Below are 18,221 nucleotides of genomic sequence, written 5' to 3' on the forward strand. Positions count from 1 at the left end.
TTAGTAGTGTCTCGCCAGGTCCTTCAGCATTTCCATTCGAGCATGGGGGAGGGGGCTGAAAACATCCTGAAGGCACGTTGTGTATGATGAGAAAATAAGTGTTGCTGTTTACATAGGCAGGGGAAAAAAATCAAAATGGGATGTCTGGGACCATGACCCATTTCCAGAGGGAAAAGCAATGAAAATCATTTGTTTGTGCTTTTTCCTGGCACATTTCCTGCAATTGACTAGCTCGCATGAGCTGCTCAGGGCAAAGTGACAAAGTCAGCAACACAGACCGGAACAGTGGCAGCTGGACTGTCTTGTATGTATTTTCCTCCGCCAAAGGCCTGCTGCAACATTCACATTGGGCCAGCGTTACAGCAGCCATGTAGAATAGCTTAAACCCTGTGGTATGGACATGGACAGGAAGCCTCAGTCTCTTAAAAACACCAGCTATTTGGTACCAAAAGCACAGGCCATTACCCCAGTTCTCGTGAAAGAAGATGGCTTGTAAGTACCAGGCTGTTCTAGCCACAGGGCCCGGCTGCTTTAGTCATAAGTTTTAAGGCCAGAAGGGACCATTACGATCACCGAGTCTGACCTCTTGCATAACACAGGACAAAGAACCTTTCCATACTTAGGCCACCTTTGCCATAGGATTCCCCCAGGATGCCCCTTCCATTTAGCAATACGGGAAGGCTCGGCTGGTTGCAACAACTGACAACTCTTTGTGTCCCACACACCCAGCTGAGAACCCCTGCACTAAGCCGACGCGGGACATCGTCAGCAGTCGCCATGGCTGCAACTGCTTTTTCGCTTTCACTTTTTTAGATGTATAGCTCTGCTGATAAGGGTCGAAACCAGCTCCATTTGTGCGTACAAGAGTTAAAAGCGGGAGCCTCCCAAAAATGCATTTGCCGTAGGATATGCCAGGGGACCACTGGACGGCACTGATAACATCACAGGTGCACAACAGGGTTATTTTTTTAATATAAAAAAAAGATTTTCAAGACTGCAGAACACCCGGACCCTAGTTTTTTTTTACACAACTGCTTCCAACACCCCCCGCTTCAAGCTAATTGCCCCCTAAAGACTTGCAATGGCACGGTCTCCCCTGAATTTGGCCCAGTCACCTCTTCTACCGGGTGTATACGTCTGAAGCGGCAATATGGCACTCCTTTCGCTGAGCTGGAGGGTTTAAGGTATCCAGAAAGCTGGGGTATGAAGAGTTCCGCACCTCTCAGAGTCAATGAGCCCCAGCAATGAGCCCAGGAGCATGTCTTTGTGTCCAGGAATCGTACGGCACATGCCCTGCTGAGCCACTTGTCTTTACTGTGCAAATAACAGCCTTCTGTCCACGATCAGTCTTGCTTTAAAGGTATTCTCCACTGAAAAGGATTCCAGCTTCAGTTCAGGAAGCAGCAGCAAAGTCAAGCAATTGTCCACAGCACTCCAGTTCTGGCTGCGTCAGATTTCCAATATGCAGTCAATCAATTGTGCCATTATAGGACTTGCTTAGCTTGTTGAATGTGAAATCTAAGCTATGCGTAGAGATAGGCTTTCGGTAAAGAGGATTGGATGCCTAAAAAAAAAAAGTCAAACAGAAAAGCATATGAGTGACAATAACACTGCTATGTAACCACATTTGCTCAGAGATCTAGCTCCATTTGGCTTCCTCAGGAATGTGTTATTCAAACACAAACAGAAACTAGGTTGCTGTGCTGTCTTCACAGGAAACCTGGTAGCAAACTGCACCTGTGTTCCATCTAATTCAGTACCCTGTCTCCTTATTCCAGGAGAATTTCCTGGTACCTAGAGCAGAGAAGATTCAAAGGTAAGGCAAAGCAGCCTACACAGGAAACCCAGCAGAAGCTGTTTCCTTATGGACATCTCCAATGCGCAAAGCTAACCAGGATGGGGACAGAATCACCATAAAAACCATCTTATAGGTTTATCAAAAAGACAATGTAAATTTTAAGTAACAGGATAATCTTCAATGCAATTATAATGGGCTTGCTCAAAGTTAGTACTTCTAGTCTGCAACGGGTAGTTACAATCTAGACTGTAAATTCTGTCTCCTAATGGGTGAGTGTACAAAATCTAGCACAATAGAGCTCTGATCTCAGTTATCAATATTAAAATTGAAGACTGAACAAAATATTGCTGAGTATTTGGATTATTCCCTGGTGCAGGGTGCAGCATTATTCCCTTATAAGGAGCTGCAATTAGCCAGAGTAAGAGCACACACAGCTCAATGGGGCCAGACTGCCCCAGCCCCACCCTGAAGCACACCTGCGTGAAGCAGGGCACAATTTTGCCAATAGCATCTTCATATCAAGTCACACAAGTCTTCCTTTAAGTCTGACACCCTCATCATGAGTCTCCATGTGCCTTATGCCCCCCCCATCCCCAATCCATGAACCTTCTCCAACCCTACCCCTATCCCTCCCCCATGAAGTGCCCCTCACCATTTCATATCTCGCCCGGGAGCGTTCGCTTTGGAATCTGGCAAACTCCCGTCTGTCGTGAATGGTGACAAGCAGCTTCCAGACGACCAGAAGTACAATTCCTATCAGTAAAATGCTGCCCACCACGGCCAGCAAGATGGTCAGGGCATTGGGTGCAGAGCCACACTCTAGAGAGGAAAAAAAGAAAATTAGCTTTGATGAGGGACATGCCCTAACATGGGATGTGCACTGGGTAACATTAGACCATTCAGATGTGGGGAGCAGACAGAGAGGGAGAGAGCACAGCCTCTGATTGGTCAGTCACTGGAGACCAGTGGAACGCCACGGACACTGATGGAATCACTCCGGATTTACACTGCTGTCACAAGGGGTTTACCTTGGCATTGTCCTTTCTAACTGAAGTTTTAAAGCGATTTTCTCTAACACAAATCCTGCCCCATTGACGTAAATCGCAAAATTCCCATTGACTTCAATGGAGTGAGAGTTTCACCCAACATTTGTTTACGATGTACGTTTAATCTACTGCAATGCTGCCAGCAATACCAGCCATGTTTCTGTAATGCAGGAGGAGCTGTGCAAGCACAGAGGGTTAAGGGCTTAGTACAACTGACAAAATGCCTGGAGCAAGTGGCTATTTCAGCTCCTGGTCATCCCTGAGCATGAAAATAGGAGATCATTAGAATCATTAAGCGAGTCTATTAACTAATGGCTCTGCTATTTCAATCAGGCATAAGATGCTGCAAGTGCAAAATGTGAAGTCTCTTGAGGCCAGGTCCATAATCGCTTATGCCTCCAGAGACATGTGCAGACTTGCTAGCAGCTACTGTGCCATGCTCACACCATTTCACACCACCACAAGGGTGCTTGTTTGGGAAAATGGCTTGCGGCTTATTAAAGTAACACACGCTTCATGTGCCAGAAACACAGATGTCATCAGCCATGGTCTTGGGAGATCAGCAGGATCACATGCTAGGGGACACACAGACATTATGTGCTGCTTGGGCCAGGGGCAGTGTTTGGAAATAGAGAAAATATCTGTAGTTGCTATGGTTTATGAACAGACGTGCTGAGAATCCCACAATTAATTCAGCGGACAAGTGACTGCATGGGGGCTATATTTGGAAACTTAACCCACTGAATGCTTTTAGGTATGACAGTAGATGTTTCTGATTTCTTCAGCCAGGTTTGTGATAAGAGTTTTGCAGTCATCTAATGCCAATATTAGAGAGGAGCACGGGCCATGAAATTCAGCATTTAGATCAGGGGTGTTGGTTTTCTAGCCAACGCATTTTAAGTCATCCAGATTCCTTTGCTCTCTTCGGGACTGGCTTTCAGCCCTACCAGTTCAAGCGGCTGTTTGGGGACCCACACAGTTAGGGGCTTTGTGGCAGCTCAGCTGATAGGTTGCACCAATCCCAAAATGATTGTGATCCTTCACTGCTCCCCAACTGTCCCCCACTGCTATGTCTCCCCTTTCCCTCCACTGTCTCGTGCTCTGTTGCACATTTGGGAGGGAAATCTCTGTCACCTGTGCTCTCTCAGACTCCTCCCTCTCCTCAGTGGTGTCTCTCCCAGAACCCACCTCACTCCTCCTTTTGGTGCCATATCTTCAGAGTACCCCTGTTACCCCAGTTCAAAAACATACTCCATCATTTCACATGGAGGCTGACACTGTGTCTAGGGACAGGAAGAAACAAGGCAGCATACACACACACACCATAGAGCCTCTCTCTACCCCATCTTGGTGGTCTCTCTATTGTGGGAGAATTTAACAGCAGGATCTGGAAAATGGCCTAATGTGGGACAGCAGAGATATATGGGCGTAGGACCAGAGGCGGCGGCACTGACATCCTGATGTTTCCCTCCCCATCTAACCCAGCTTAGAGTTCCATGAACTTTAAGGTCAGCCCTGACTCAGTTTCCCCAAACATCGATCTTAGTTTCCTTAAAAGCCTGTTTTGGAGAAGGACTTCAAGCTTTCTCCTTACCTAGAATCTGCTAAGGCCGCAATTACTGGGGAGCACTTAGCCTTTCTGACAAGCAGGCACATTCAGCGGTAGCCTAGCACCTCTCAGGAGCTGGCATCTTATATCAAAACAAAAAACAAATGCAGAAACAACCTGGCTCTTTGAGGACTGTGAGATTGGACTTTCCACTAGGAAGTTCCGAGTAGGTGAACTTCATCACACAGTTATTCACGGGGTAGACACACAGGACTGAGTGCTGGTCATCCGTTTCTGGAATGAAATGAACATTCCTGAGGTTCTCTTAGCAGTGTAAAGGAGCCCAATGCATCTAAAACACACGTTAAACAGTGAAGACATTCTGCAGCATTTGGTAATATGGCATCTCCACATGGTGACATAACGTTCAGACATTTGTTGTTCAACTGTTTTCTTTCTGCAGGAAGAAAAGCCTCTACCATTCAAAGATCTGGCCTCAGAGCTGGATGTGTTTTCTGGAACTCTATAGCTCTGGGGACTTTGAATTCCTTTAAATACAAGGAGCTTCCTGTTGGTACATATGGTGCACATTACAGAACAATTCAAATAGCTGAAATAGAAGAAACCATTAACACTAGAGGGAAGAAAAAAAAAAACACAACCAACCACGGTACCTTAGCTTTGCATCTATCATCTGGATGCTCTTCTATGAACACAAATAAATGGCTATGAAGGAAATGTCTGGGTGAGTTTAGCCTACTTCATACAAAGAGAGAAATTAATATGGGTCTTGAAAGAAGGTCGAGCAAATCAGAACCTTTGAAAAATCCATTTGCAAGTTCAGCAGCACTTCCCTTCACATACTGGAGGAGTTGGGGAAAAATACATAACAAAGAGAGCCTGGAAATAAGCGCAATCTGATTCTGATTTGTGAGGAAGGTTGAGGTTTAAATAGAACAACAGAGCACTAGCAAACAGGAAGATCTGGAGAGATCAAAATACTCAGTGCTGACATCCTTCAGTGACGGGCACTCTAGAGATAGCCAGATCGCTACACTGGGGAGCCAGTGTGGTCTGGTGGGCAGGGCACCACCTTGAGCATGAGGAGAACGGGGTTCTAATCCCCTGCCTACTGCATGACTCTGAGCAAGGCACTTCCCCTCCCAGCTTAAGCCCTATTTAGGCTGTAAGATCTTCAGGGCAAGGACCATCTCTCACTATGGGTATGTTCACCCTGCAAATCAGAGGTGTGATTGCAGCTCGAGTAGGCATGCCCAAGCTAGTTTTAATCTAGCTAGTGTGGCTAAAAAGCAGCCATGATGCAGTGGCACAGACCCCAGCATGGCTAGGAACACGAGTATATACCCAGGGTTCCAGGCAGGCTTGTACAGCCAAGCTGATGCCTGGGCCACCAGTCACTCTTTTTAGCCACGTTAGCGAGATTAAAGGTAGGGCACGTATCCCAAGCTGCAATCACACCTCTGACTGCAAGGCAGACACACGCTGTGTGTTTCTACAGTGCTTTGGCTGGGATTTCTCGGCACTAGCATAGCACAAGTAATAATTAACGATTATTCACACAAACATTTTGAAGAAGTTAAACTTACACTCAGTGGTGCATGTAACAGTAAGATACTCAGGGCAAATATAAAAGCTGCCAAGATCTTTTCTTTCGACAGTACCACCCTATGCAGTTCAAAAAGGCAGCCATTTTTCTTTTCCTTTCTCTTGCTCTTAAATTTGGAAAGCTGTGGATAAAGTGATGGATATAGGTCCATTTTATGAGGAAAGCAGTGAACTGTGGACATAAATGAGGATGTTATCAAAAACCACAATCCATCACTCGACTTGCATTCCAAATGTGCTCAATTGTTTTATCTCCGGAAATAATCAGGAGGTTTATTTTTTCAAGACTGAGACGGAAGTGGGGAGTGTGTGTGGCGGGGGAGAGGAATAAGTTGAGAGAGAAAAGGTGAAAGTGGAGGAGTGGCAGGAAATTTAGAAGACTTGTTTGAAGCAGGAATTTGTTTTGTTTTTTTAATGTACCATAGAAGAAAGAGCAGGCTGTTTGTGCTACTGCTGCCATTATAACTAACAGGCCGTGGTTTCTTTGGAAATCTTGTCATTGCAGGGAAGTTATAACGTGGGTGCAAAACAATCAGTTTGATTTCAAATTTGCTGCCCTGACCAGTCTCAGTTCCAAGTAGATCTTTGTAGTGTTTAAAGCAAAGGGCTGAATTCCATGTAAAATTAAGGTTGGTGAGCTGGGGTACAAATTTCAGAGTACTCACGGTTCCCCCTCAATCCCCACTGGGGTCAGTGCGACGTTTGCACCATGATCGAGGGTAGAATATGGCCTTTGTGTACTGACTAAGCTTGTAGGCTGGGATTTGCAAATGAGTCTAAAGGAGTTAGACATCCACATCCCATTAATTTGAAATGAGAGCAGGGCAGCTAACTTGCTTAGGCACCTTGAAAATCCAGGCGACAGTTACCATTGTTAGTAGTAGCTGCTGAGTGCCTTCCTCTCAGATTTAGTATCAGTGGAAAAATGATCACATTTATGAGCCTGCTACTTCACCCTATTATTTTTCTTCCTTCTGCATTTCCTCTGTCTCCCTTTTCCTTTCTGTCTTTGACCTGGCCTCCCAAGGGAAATGATTACCCCCTGTTACAGTAACAGCTGATAAGCATGCAGTGATATAGCTGTATCCATGTTAACACTAGTGTAAGTAAATATCAACATTCCAGGCTTTAACAAGCATCTGAAATGTGTACTATATAGCGTGAATATACTGTCAGCCAGGTTTTGGTCTCAGTCTTAACAGGCTTCAGATCCTTTAGTAATTGAAATTAAAAAAAATAGAATAAAAACACAGCTCCTGGCCAAAACAAGAAAGTTTAAAACCCTTGGCTGTTAGTTGCCCTGCCCCATCTTCCAAAACAGCTGGGGAGCTTGCAAACCACAGGCATGATCCTGTGCTTCTACCCAGCGCCATCTCCCAGGGTGCAAGTCAGCACAAAAACGTGGCCATGTGTGTTGCAAGACTTAGGCATGAGAGTGTAACTTCAACTTACACCCCTGCATTTTCTGCCTGCAAACAAACACCAGACTAGCTACGTGAAAGTAGCTTTTTGTAGTTAGAAGAGGCTGGAGGGGTTTAAAGTGGCCTGATGACCTTGCAGATTCTGCAGTGAGCTGTTATTAAATGTGGTGTCACAGACCCACTGTTCGAATCTCTTGGTGCTTGTAACAAGGTTGGAAATAATATGGGAAGAGGTAGAAACCCCACTGCTCACATTGTTTAAAACTTAGCTCAAAGCATGTAAGAAGGGAACAGACCCCGGATGGCAGATTGGGAGGAAGCTGGAAAAGCTCAAAGTTAGCTATCACATTTTCACCACAAATTGCTGATTCTATGAGGGGGGAAGGGGGAAAAAGAACAGTGAAAAAAGTTACAAATGTGAAAGGTTAGAGATGACCTAATTTATCTACTCCTTCAGAAAAGGCCGTCCATTCCACCCCAATGCCCTCATCTTTCTACGCCAAGCCCCTCCCTTAAAGCTCATTCTTCCAAGAGGCCTAGAAAACATCCCACCTCTATGAAGTGTTCATGTTACAGACACAAGGAGGGAGCGTGCCAGACAAACAACACCACAAAAAATGTTGCTCTAACAAGATATTTGCTAACTCTTCCTGCTCAATCACTTTCCATTGGGTTGCATCCTGTTCCCCTTACTTCATGTAAAAAGAAAAGGAGTACTTGTGGCACCTTAGAGACTAACTAATTTATTTGAGCATAAGCTTTCGTGAGCTACAGCTCACTTCATCGCATGCATACTGTGGAAAGTGTAGAAGATCTTTTTATATACACACAAAGCATGAAAAAATACCTCTTACCACCCCACTCTCCTGCTGGTAATAGCTTATCTAAAGTGATCACTCTCCTTACAATGTGTATGATAATCAAGTTGGGCCATTTCCAGCACAAATCCAGGTTTTCTCACCCCCCCCCCCCCACAAACCCACTCTCCTTATCATACACATTGTAAGGAGAGTGATCACTTTAGATAAGCTATTACCAGCAGGAGAGTGGGGTGGGAGGAGGTATTTTTTCATGCTTTGTGTGTATATAAAAAGATCTTCTACACTTTCCACAGTATGCATCCGATGAAGTGAGCTGTAGCTCACGAAAGCTTATGCTCAAATAAATTAGTTAGTCTCTAAGGTGCCACAAGTACTCCTTTTCTTTTTGCGAATACAGACTAACACGGCTGTTACTCTGAAACCTTACTTCATGTATTAACTATAGCCAAAAAGCACATAACACAACTCAGGTGGTCTTCATATTCTTTACTCCTAGGCCATGTGTGCACTAGTAGCCCCGGACAGTGTAACTTCATAGCTGCCCTAAATATTGCTGGCTGTTAACAGCTCTTCAGGGCAAGGATCTTGTCTTCTTACCTATCTATAATGGGCCTAGACATCCTTGGTATTATGTATATAAAAATATCTTTTTTAAGTAATTTTTGCTTCACTACATGGCCCAAGCTTCTCCATCCTGATTAATTTCTCCTGCTGAAGGATTTATTTGACTGGGATCTTGGCAAGTTTTGGCAGTGCAGACCGGTATGGGTGTATCACTTAACCAAGACAGCTTTGTATTGACTCTATGGATCACAATGTTATTAGGGTGTAACCAGGCATGCTAGTTTTGCATTGTCCCTGTCATCAGAAACTCTCCCATTTACGCCTGCCTCTGTAACAAAGCAGAGAAAAATCTAGGTGTATCTCTAAGACCTTCCAGAAGGAAGAAAGAGAGCAGACTCCCACAAGGCAATTAATTGAATATGAAATTTTACTTAAAAAAACATTGATTCAGAAGATAGAGCCAGCGTAGCAGCAATCCTCAAAAAGAAGGCAAAAGTGCAACCAGTAAGACTCATATAAACACCTGCAATAGATACATATTAAAACCAAACAGAGAAACCTATTTGATTAACAAAAATGGTTCTTCACTATTAAGAGATGAGGTAGAAAACTGGTTGATTTTACTTTTAAAAACAAATCCGTTGCATGCTCATAATGTACCAGGTGAATTGAAATGTCGCGTTTAGATCAGAGGTGGGCAAACTATGGCCCCTCCCCTGCTGTTCCCCCTCCCACGCAGACACGCTGCCACGCGGGCAGCAGGACTGCGAGCTCCTGCTGCTCTGAGTGGCATGGTAAGGGGGCGGCGGTGGTGGCGCACGCACACAGCAGTTGGGGGGGTTGGATAGGGGGTCCTGGGGGGCAGTCAGGGGACAGGGAGCAGGGGGCAATTGGATGGGGTGGAGGATCTGGGGCGGTCAGGGGCCGGGGAACGGGGAGGGTTGGATAGGGCCTGGGAGTCCCAGGGGGCCTGTCAGGGGGCGGGGGTGTGGATAGGTCAGGGCAGTCAGGGAACAGGGAGCAGGGGGGGTTGGATCCTGGGGGGCGGTTTGGGGCGGGGGGGGTCCCAGGATGGGGCAGTCAGGGGACAAGGAGCAGGGGGATTGGATGGGTCGGGGGTTCTGAGGGGAACAGTTAGGGGGCGGGAAGTGGGAGGGGGCGAATGGGGGCAGAGGCCAGGCTGTTTGGGGGGCACAGCCTTCCCTACCCAGCCCTCCATACAGTTTCGCACCCCAATGTGGCCCTTGGGCCAAAAAGTTTGCCCACCCCCGGTTTAGATTCTGAATTCCAGATCTAATCTGAATCTAGTAACATTTACTGTGTCAAGATTACAAGTGTTACGCGTAGCTGATATGGATAAGAGAATAAAGCCAGCATATGGTAAATAGTTGGATCTGGGGTGAACGTTGTAACAGTGAAGAGATTATAACCTGGAGGTAGGAAAATGGATTAGCCTTTCTAAATCCAGATTTTTATTTGTAACCTACTTTATGGAAAAGCTTCGATGCCAATCAGGGTAAATACAATTCTTTGCAAAGACCAGTTAAATCTAGCCAGTTGCAACAGCTGCATGCCTGAAGTTCCCATATGAGTCTGCTGTACATTACTTACTGAGGACATCCACACGTGTAATGATCTCATCCTTGCAGTGTTTTGGGCAGGTTTGGTTATCAGCCAGTCCTCCTGAGTTATGTAACATGCACTCAATGCAGTCCCTTCAGGAGGGAGACACAAAGAGAAAGACTAAACATCTTTGAAACCACAGGAACATGCAGACCTGCCACCCAAATTGTTTGCCAAAGGGAATCTTGACCTGTTAATCCACAGAGTCAGGGGCATGCGCAAGAATTTAAATGTTACTTCTTTGGCCGGGGGGTGGGGGGGGCATGGATCGTGGAGGGCGCAAAACTCCTCTGGTGGGGGGAGAGAGCAAACTCCCCCTGCAGAACTTCTCCTGTTCCTGGGCTGTGGGGGTGGGGGGAGCTCCTCCACGCAGTCCAGAAGCAGGAGGAGTTCTGTGTCCCCCGCTGGTTATTGAGGGGGGGCATGCCCCTGCTTGCCCCCTTCTGCATGCCCCAGCACAGAGTCACACATTTGCATCATAAAAGCAATAGAAACCTTTTGGCCAAACTCTCCAAATTAAGGACAGATTAACCCTGGAGGTGGGGCTGAATTGCAAACTTCCCTAATTGTCTGGGTGTGTTTGTATTTGGAACTTTGGTTTAACCCACTACAGAGATGGGTGTTGGCTGTTCAATTTGGATCCAGCCCTGAATGTTTTCTAGTTTGGGGATCCAGATTTCTCGTATGGAACCATCTCGGAAATGGCTCAAAGCAGAAAAGGCAGACACCATAAATATTTGTTGTGGGGCTACAAGCATTTAAATGATCAAAGCAGCTTTTCCAGTGTATTTTCAGTCTCTTAAATCATAACCATCCCCTGGCATCCTAGTGCTCTCTCCATACCACATAGCAAGATCCATTGAAATGAAATCCTTGCTCCAGGCAGGGGAAGCGGATCTGGCTGCCAGTAATTACCCAGTAGAACCCGCATTAGAACAAGGCATGAAATGACATGTATTGGTCACTTTCTGCCAGGCTCAGACTGTTTTGCAGGAAAATTTCCCAGAGAGGCATCTGGACACCTCCAGCCACATGCTAACAATCCCTCAGTGCCTTCCCATAATTCCGTGTTTGTGCCCAAAAGGACAGGCAAATTCTCCCACAATTCACTGGAAAAGACTCAGCACGGTGCAGCATACTGCTGCACAAAGAACCATGGGAGCCCCCAGACATCCTAGTGACACACACATGGGGGAACACAGGGCAGACACTGCTCACACCTGGGCTAGGCTAACTCAGGTGCCATCCCTGCAGTGAAGGCATACCCTTAGGCAGCCGGTCCAACCTGAAGCAGTGGTAGAGGCCCCTTATTTGAAGGACTTCTGAAATCAAACACGATTTCCCTTCATGACGCAGAGTAAGCCATTAATGAGCACAGTTGGTGAGGTACCTTTTAGTGCTGCAGACATTTGGGCAGGTAGGACATTTCTCACACGTCTCTCCGAAGGCTCCGGGCTCGGTGCATTGGCATTTCCCACAGACACAGTTGCCTCTGCCACTGCACATCTGACTGTCATTCGAAACGCAACGGTTAGTCTCTGTCGAGCAGTTGCAGTTGTCTCCAATGTAACCAGCATGGCACTTGCACTCCCCACAGTGACACTCCCCATGGCCTAAAGATAATCGATAACAAGCACAAACAGCAGACGTCAGTGCAAGTAAACATACGTGTTACTCAGAAAAAACCTGGGGTTGGAATGTAGTGACTGTGCAGGAGGTAAAAAGGAACAGAGACGCATCAGTAACATTCTTGATGTTACAGAGCTGAAGGGAGGGAGGTTATTTCGAGGGCGGGGGGAGATAAGATGATGAATGCAAGACAAGTGCTTAAGTATCAAGTTACTTGGGGCCTTAGATAGAAAGTTCTTAGTCTCTAGTTATTGTTCTTACTATTGTAACACACAGAGCGGCCTGCAGTGGGGAAATCAGTCTGAACTTTTACAGCCCAGGGACAATAGTTTTCTGTTATAACCTACCTCTCCAGCCAACATATGACTGGCTACTACAGATTTTATGCTTCAGCCAGAGCAATCAGAATTTGGCTAAAGCATGGTTGTCTTCATCTCTGTTTTCTCTGTCCTATGGATTAACATTTCGGATTCCTAGAGTCCCCTTTAAAGTGTTACTCCTCCTATTCTATTACCCACTTATACAGTGATGGACATTAAAGTGCAAACGAAGCCCTGTTAGCACCTTTCAGCAACAACTCACTGCAGGAATAAAATATTCTTAACTGCTGCAGAGGGCTCAATATGTACTTTACTATGCCCATTACTATACATTTCAGCAAAAACAACGAGAAGTACTTATGGCACCTTAGAGATGAACACATTTATTTGGGCACAAGCTTTCATGGGCTAAAACCCACTTCATCAGATGCATGGAGTGAAAAATACAGTCGGCAGAATATGTATATATATACACACAGTACATAAAAAGATGGGAGTTGCCTTACCACGTGGGGGGTCAGTTCTAATGAGACAATTCAATTAAAGTGTAAGTGGGCTATTATCAACAGGAGGAAAAATCACTTTTGTAGTGGTGGATTCTAGGCTTTCAATGCCATGCAGAATGTGCCTAGAAGATTTCCTCTTTCATCTTCTATTTTTATAAGAAAAATGTCAGTAGTAGACTAAAGTTTGTTGCCGTGTCAACATGAAGACTCCAGTTAAGCGAAATGGAGAATTGTTACTCCCTGGTTTAGCATTAGGATTTCTGCTGTTATTGGATCAGTTTAAAAAAAGGGGAAAAAGCCCTCAGATAATTTAAAGTGGAGGACAGCTAGAGGTGAAGTTAAGTTCTTTCAGCATGTAGAGTTCTTCATTGTTCCAGCCTGCTAAAAGAAACATGCTAATAAAGGATACGTTTGTTTATATATCTGAAGAGGGCTTTCAAAATGGCCTGAGAATTTCAATGTAAATCCAGCTCTCCCAGTTTACCACAGAGGGAAGCAAAGAAAACCCAACCCTGACAGTGATTTAAAGCAGAAGGGCCGGAAAAGTAGCAAAAGAGCAGCTGAGCCTTTGATTCTTCACACCCACCCTCCCCGCCGAAAGCTGGCAAAGGCTCTGAAACAACACCTTTAGGAATATTGCTTTTTAAACCAGATGTGGCTGTGTCTCAGCTGCACAGAAGACAATGTTTAACAGATACATACTGCTGGGTGCTGGAGAGCTATGGTACAGTTAATATAATCTCAATACTCACTGTAGTTAACCAGTGGAAGCTGAAGCAGATACAGAAAAAACAGAGTTTGTGGTCAGTTTTCTACAGTCTTCTTAGTATAGCATCAGACTTTCCTAATGTACCCCGTGTGGCAATCAATGGAACAGCCCTTGCTGGGTTTTATGCCTGGCCTCCTCTAGTTTACAGGTCTCAGAAAGAAGAGCTTTCTCTCTCCATCTTTCCCCACGCTCCTTCTGTCCCTCAGGTGTGGGACTTGGCTTTATTATAGAGCGATCAAAGGTTGTTAGAGTGCTCTTTACAGCACTTCCCTGTTTAATGAAGAAGGTATGTGCCATAATAATCAGGCTCTCTGATGAACTACTGGACACTCACTTCCTATGCTACCTTTTCTAGATAGATTCAGATGGGTTATCATAGAATATCAGGGTTGGAAGGGACGTCAGGAGATCATCTAGTCCAACCCCCTGCTCAAAGCAGAACCAACCCCCAATTTTTGCCCCAGATCCCTAAATGGCCCCCTCAAGGATTGAACTCACAACCCCTGGATTTAGCAGGCCAATGTTCAAACCACTGAGCTATCCCTCCCAACCTACCTCACAAGGATGTTGGGAGGACAAATGTATTAGATTGTCAGGTGCTCTGATACTCAGGTGACGGGCGCCCAGATAAATATCACAGATAGATTCACTGTGTGCATTTTTAAAAACAATGCCGGAAATTAGTGAGTAACAGCATTGGTCCAAGCCAGGCACAGAGTGGGCAGCTGCTGTACAAATGCTTCCTCCTCCCAGTATCCTACCAGTCTATGCAGTGGTTTGTGATAAATCCAAATCTCTCGGGTTCGGTCTTTCATGTGACTGGTCCTGGTTTTGAACCTAGGTCTTAGCAGTGGAAGGCTACTGGATTAACCATTTCATAAGCCAGTTCATCATTTCTCCCTCCCCTCTCCTTTAACAGATGGAAATATCCAAGGCCTTCTTTGGGAGAGTTTTCCCACATTACACTACACAGAGGGAGGAAATGCACCAGAATAAGCCCGGCCCACCCTCCAAATAAATCCAGTACCTCAGATTTATTTGCCAAAAAATTATCCTCCTAACTATAAGTTACAGTCCTGTTTCTCAGACACTGTCATTGATGGTCCTTTGTCAACTCAAAGGAGAAGCAGCTGCACCTGTTACTGAAAATACCTCTCCATAGACTCAAAGCACCTTGCTCATCAAACAATGCAGGAGATCTGGCAGCAGTCCCTCGGGTTTGTGGGCATTAGACAAGAGTTTCAATCGTTATGGATAAACAGAGAATCCAATACAGTGGTTCTCCTCCAGCAAAGCTTCCTACTGCAGCTGTGGGACTTGGAGATAGCCTGAAAAGTCAATCATCTCAAAGGCTTTCAGTTATTGTAAGTGGAGCGTCAAGTTGTCAAGTGTGCGGTTTCATGAATCAGCTCCCTGGAAATCATGCTGGGATTCTTAACTGCTTAACCCCAGAAGGAGATTGCTTTCAAATACATATTTTATAAAGCCAAACAGTTTGCATATATGCTCATCAGCAAATTAATTACATCTTCAGTTTCCCCACTGGAAACAGTCTCATGTTTCTCAGACAAGATTGCTAAAAAAATATATGCAGATTCTTCTGTTCACCACAAGCGCTCTGATTTCTCTGGCTTTCCACGACTCCTGCATTGGCAGCGGTGCCACAGCACAAATACAGACGCTGGAAATACAGAAACTTCTTTTCTTTTACTAGCCACCTCATTTGCCCCAAAGCCTCATAAGGAGCATTCACACAGCCCCTTTTCATCCCCATCATTTGCTTGGGACCAAACTCGCTACTTCAAACTATTACAAGCCATAAGGTGTCCGCATGTTTATACTCTCTCCAGATGCAACATTCTGTACCTGATATTGATAAGTAATCAGTAATCCAGGAGGGGCAGATGGAATAGGGTGTCTATTTTAGGCATGTAAATATCTGATTTACATATGCAAGTTGGCTGCTTGCACATGGCCATTGAGTTTCAGAACTGGTCACACCCACGCACAAATTAGCAAGTACATATATTGCCATAGCCCAGCTACATCAATTATGATTTTCTTACACATTCAGTATAAGACTGCCATGGGACTTTCATTATTATCAGCTGTATTACAATAGAGCCTAGGGGCCCCAATCAAGGATCAGGGTCCCTCTGTACGAGGTGCTGTACACACATGTAGTTAAAAAATAAAACAATAGAAATTCCTTGCCCCAGGTTGTTCACAATGTGGGACTGCGACAGGACTCAACAAGTGGATCCCAGACAAACCTTGTATTTAACAGTGACACTTTGAGTTAGTTTCCCAGACCTGAAGAAGAGCTCCGTGTAAGCTCGAAAGTTTGTCTCTCTCACCAACACTAGTTGGTCCAGTAAAAGATATTCCCTCACCCACCTTGTCAGACAAAAATAAGGAGGGAGAGAACAAGGTAACTGTAAAAAAAAACGTGTTTTTGTATAACAAACTTATCAAGAACTTAGTGAAATTCAAAGAGGAACTGGACATTTATATGGGTAACAATAGGACTGAGAGTCACAATAGTGAACATTAACAAACATTTCGGAAGGGATATAAAACCGAATTCTCTAAGGTTTAAACCGATTAGGGATTCGGATGAGACCCTCACAAGGTGCCGCTTATTCCACATCTGCCTACCACGGGGCTTCTTGAGTCTTTTTCTGAAGCATCTGGTACTGGCTCCAGTCTGAGCCCAAAAGTCTACACCGCAATTAAACAGCCCCCTAGCCCAAGCCCCATGAGCCTGAGTCAGCTGGCATGGGGCAGCAGCAGGTTTTTAACTGCAGTATAGACATACCCAATATGTCTAAGGCCTGACCAACTCCTAAAACTTAGGTCAACCTAGCTTCATCACTCATGAGTGTGAAAGATTCACACCTCTGAGAGACATTATTAAGCCGACCTAAGCCCTGGTATAGACATTGCTAGGTTGATGGAAGATTTTTCCATTGACCTAGCTACCGCCTCAATGGTGTGGATTAACTACAGTGACGGAAAAACCCCATCTATCACCGTAGCAGGTGTCTACGCATGGCAGTGCTAGAGCCTGGGGTATACAAGCCCTCAGAGCAAAGTCTCCATTAGCTCTAGAGGAAGAGGGAGAGACCTATATTTCTGGACTAGAAGGTCTTGTGGAGAGCTCTGTGATTTGGCAGTTTCAGGCCACAGAGATTTTGATAACTTGTCATCTTTGTTTCTGTTTGTTCAAGTCCAATACTCCAGCCTCATTAGGGTAGCCACCTTTCTAATTGCTGGTAACCAGACCCCAGTGGCCCCCGCCCCCTGCCCTGCCTCTTCTCCAGGTTCCATCCCTTTCCTGCCTCTTCCATCCAATGGCCCACCCCTGCTCCGTCTCTTCCCCCATCTCAAGGAACCTGCCTGCAGGTAAGAGGCGGCCCCGGCTGAGAACAGAGGCTGGGACAGGTTAATGACCCAGCACCTCTCCCCACCCTGCAGTAACCGGACTTTTGGTTCAGATGCCATTTAGGGTTGCCAGGTCCCCTGTTCAACTTGACTTTCCGGTCGAAAACTGGGCACCTGGAAACCCTAAATGGCACCCGGACACAGAAGCCAAAAACCGGACTGTCCGGGTAAAACCTGGATCAGTGGCAACCCTAAGCCTAGCCCAAGACTGAATGATAAAGCAAACCTAGCTGACACTAGGATTCCAAATTAAACCACCAACCTCTCTTGAGAATGTGCTCAAAGGGAGAGATTCACTGTAAAGGAGCCCCGAATCTGATCTGGTTTGCAAGCCTCAGTAAGCATTTCGATGAACCTGAGCCTGATTTCAGGTTTCCAGCAAAATTTCCAAAACCTTGGAATACTGCATGGTATTTGCATTTCATAGCAGAAAGGTGTGTATGCTTCCAGCCCTATCTGCCTCACATATGTTGAGTGTCCAAGGAGTTATTACTTTACATAAGATAATGTCTATGGGGAAGTATTCCAGGACTCCGGCTCTAAATATAAACCAAGGAATGGTACTGCTCACCAGGAAAGGGTCTCACTTCCAAACTGGGAATGTAATCTCAGACTAAGAGAGAAGGTGTATTTTAATACACCTCCAAGCTAATAAAGTATCATGGTGCAGAGTTTTAATTTGTACAGTATTTAAAAAAAAATCTTTGTTTTGTTTGGTTTGGTTTTGAATGTAATCTACTAGGGTGGGTCTGTACAGCCAAAGAGATTAACTGAATTTTCCAGCCATAAAAAGATACATTTTCTTCTGTTCCATCCCTGAAATTAAATTATCTTAGACCCTTTAAGTCTCCAGATAAGACTAGGAAATGAAATGTTCTCTCTGAATTTGCCCTTAAACATCACAGATTATTAACTGGAAACCTCCATTAAATATCCCTGAATAAAGCCGTCTAGCTGATCCGTATGCTTGCCAAACCCCACTGCAGTCAAAAGAGAAATCCAGACAAATAAAAGTCTGTAACCTGTCAAAATGCCCCTATTCTGCATCTCTGTAGGATTCAACACCCGCTCCTGTAAAGCTGTGTCAGAGATCTGAGACTGGGAA

General features: G+C 45.2%; 1 protein-coding gene across 1 annotated transcript in view; it reads right to left on the reverse strand.

The window, feature by feature from the left end:
• Positions 1–1,014: 1,014 nt before the first annotated feature.
• Positions 1,015–18,221, reverse strand: part of ITGB5 (integrin subunit beta 5) — a 115,476-nt gene continuing 98,269 nt past the window's right edge. The window contains exons 11-15 of the mRNA XM_074967176.1: positions 11,839–12,061; positions 10,437–10,540; positions 4,571–4,687; positions 2,451–2,617; positions 1,015–1,564 (exon numbers count right to left, since the gene is read on the reverse strand). Of these exons, the coding sequence (XP_074823277.1) occupies positions 1,469–1,564; positions 2,451–2,617; positions 4,571–4,687; positions 10,437–10,540; positions 11,839–12,061 (707 nt within the window). The 3' untranslated portion in view covers positions 1,015–1,468. The remainder of the gene's footprint in view (positions 1,565–2,450; positions 2,618–4,570; positions 4,688–10,436; positions 10,541–11,838; positions 12,062–18,221) is intronic.

This window comes from Natator depressus, chromosome 11, assembly GCF_965152275.1.
Source record: "Natator depressus isolate rNatDep1 chromosome 11, rNatDep2.hap1, whole genome shotgun sequence".
NCBI lineage: Eukaryota > Metazoa > Chordata > Testudines > Cheloniidae > Natator > Natator depressus.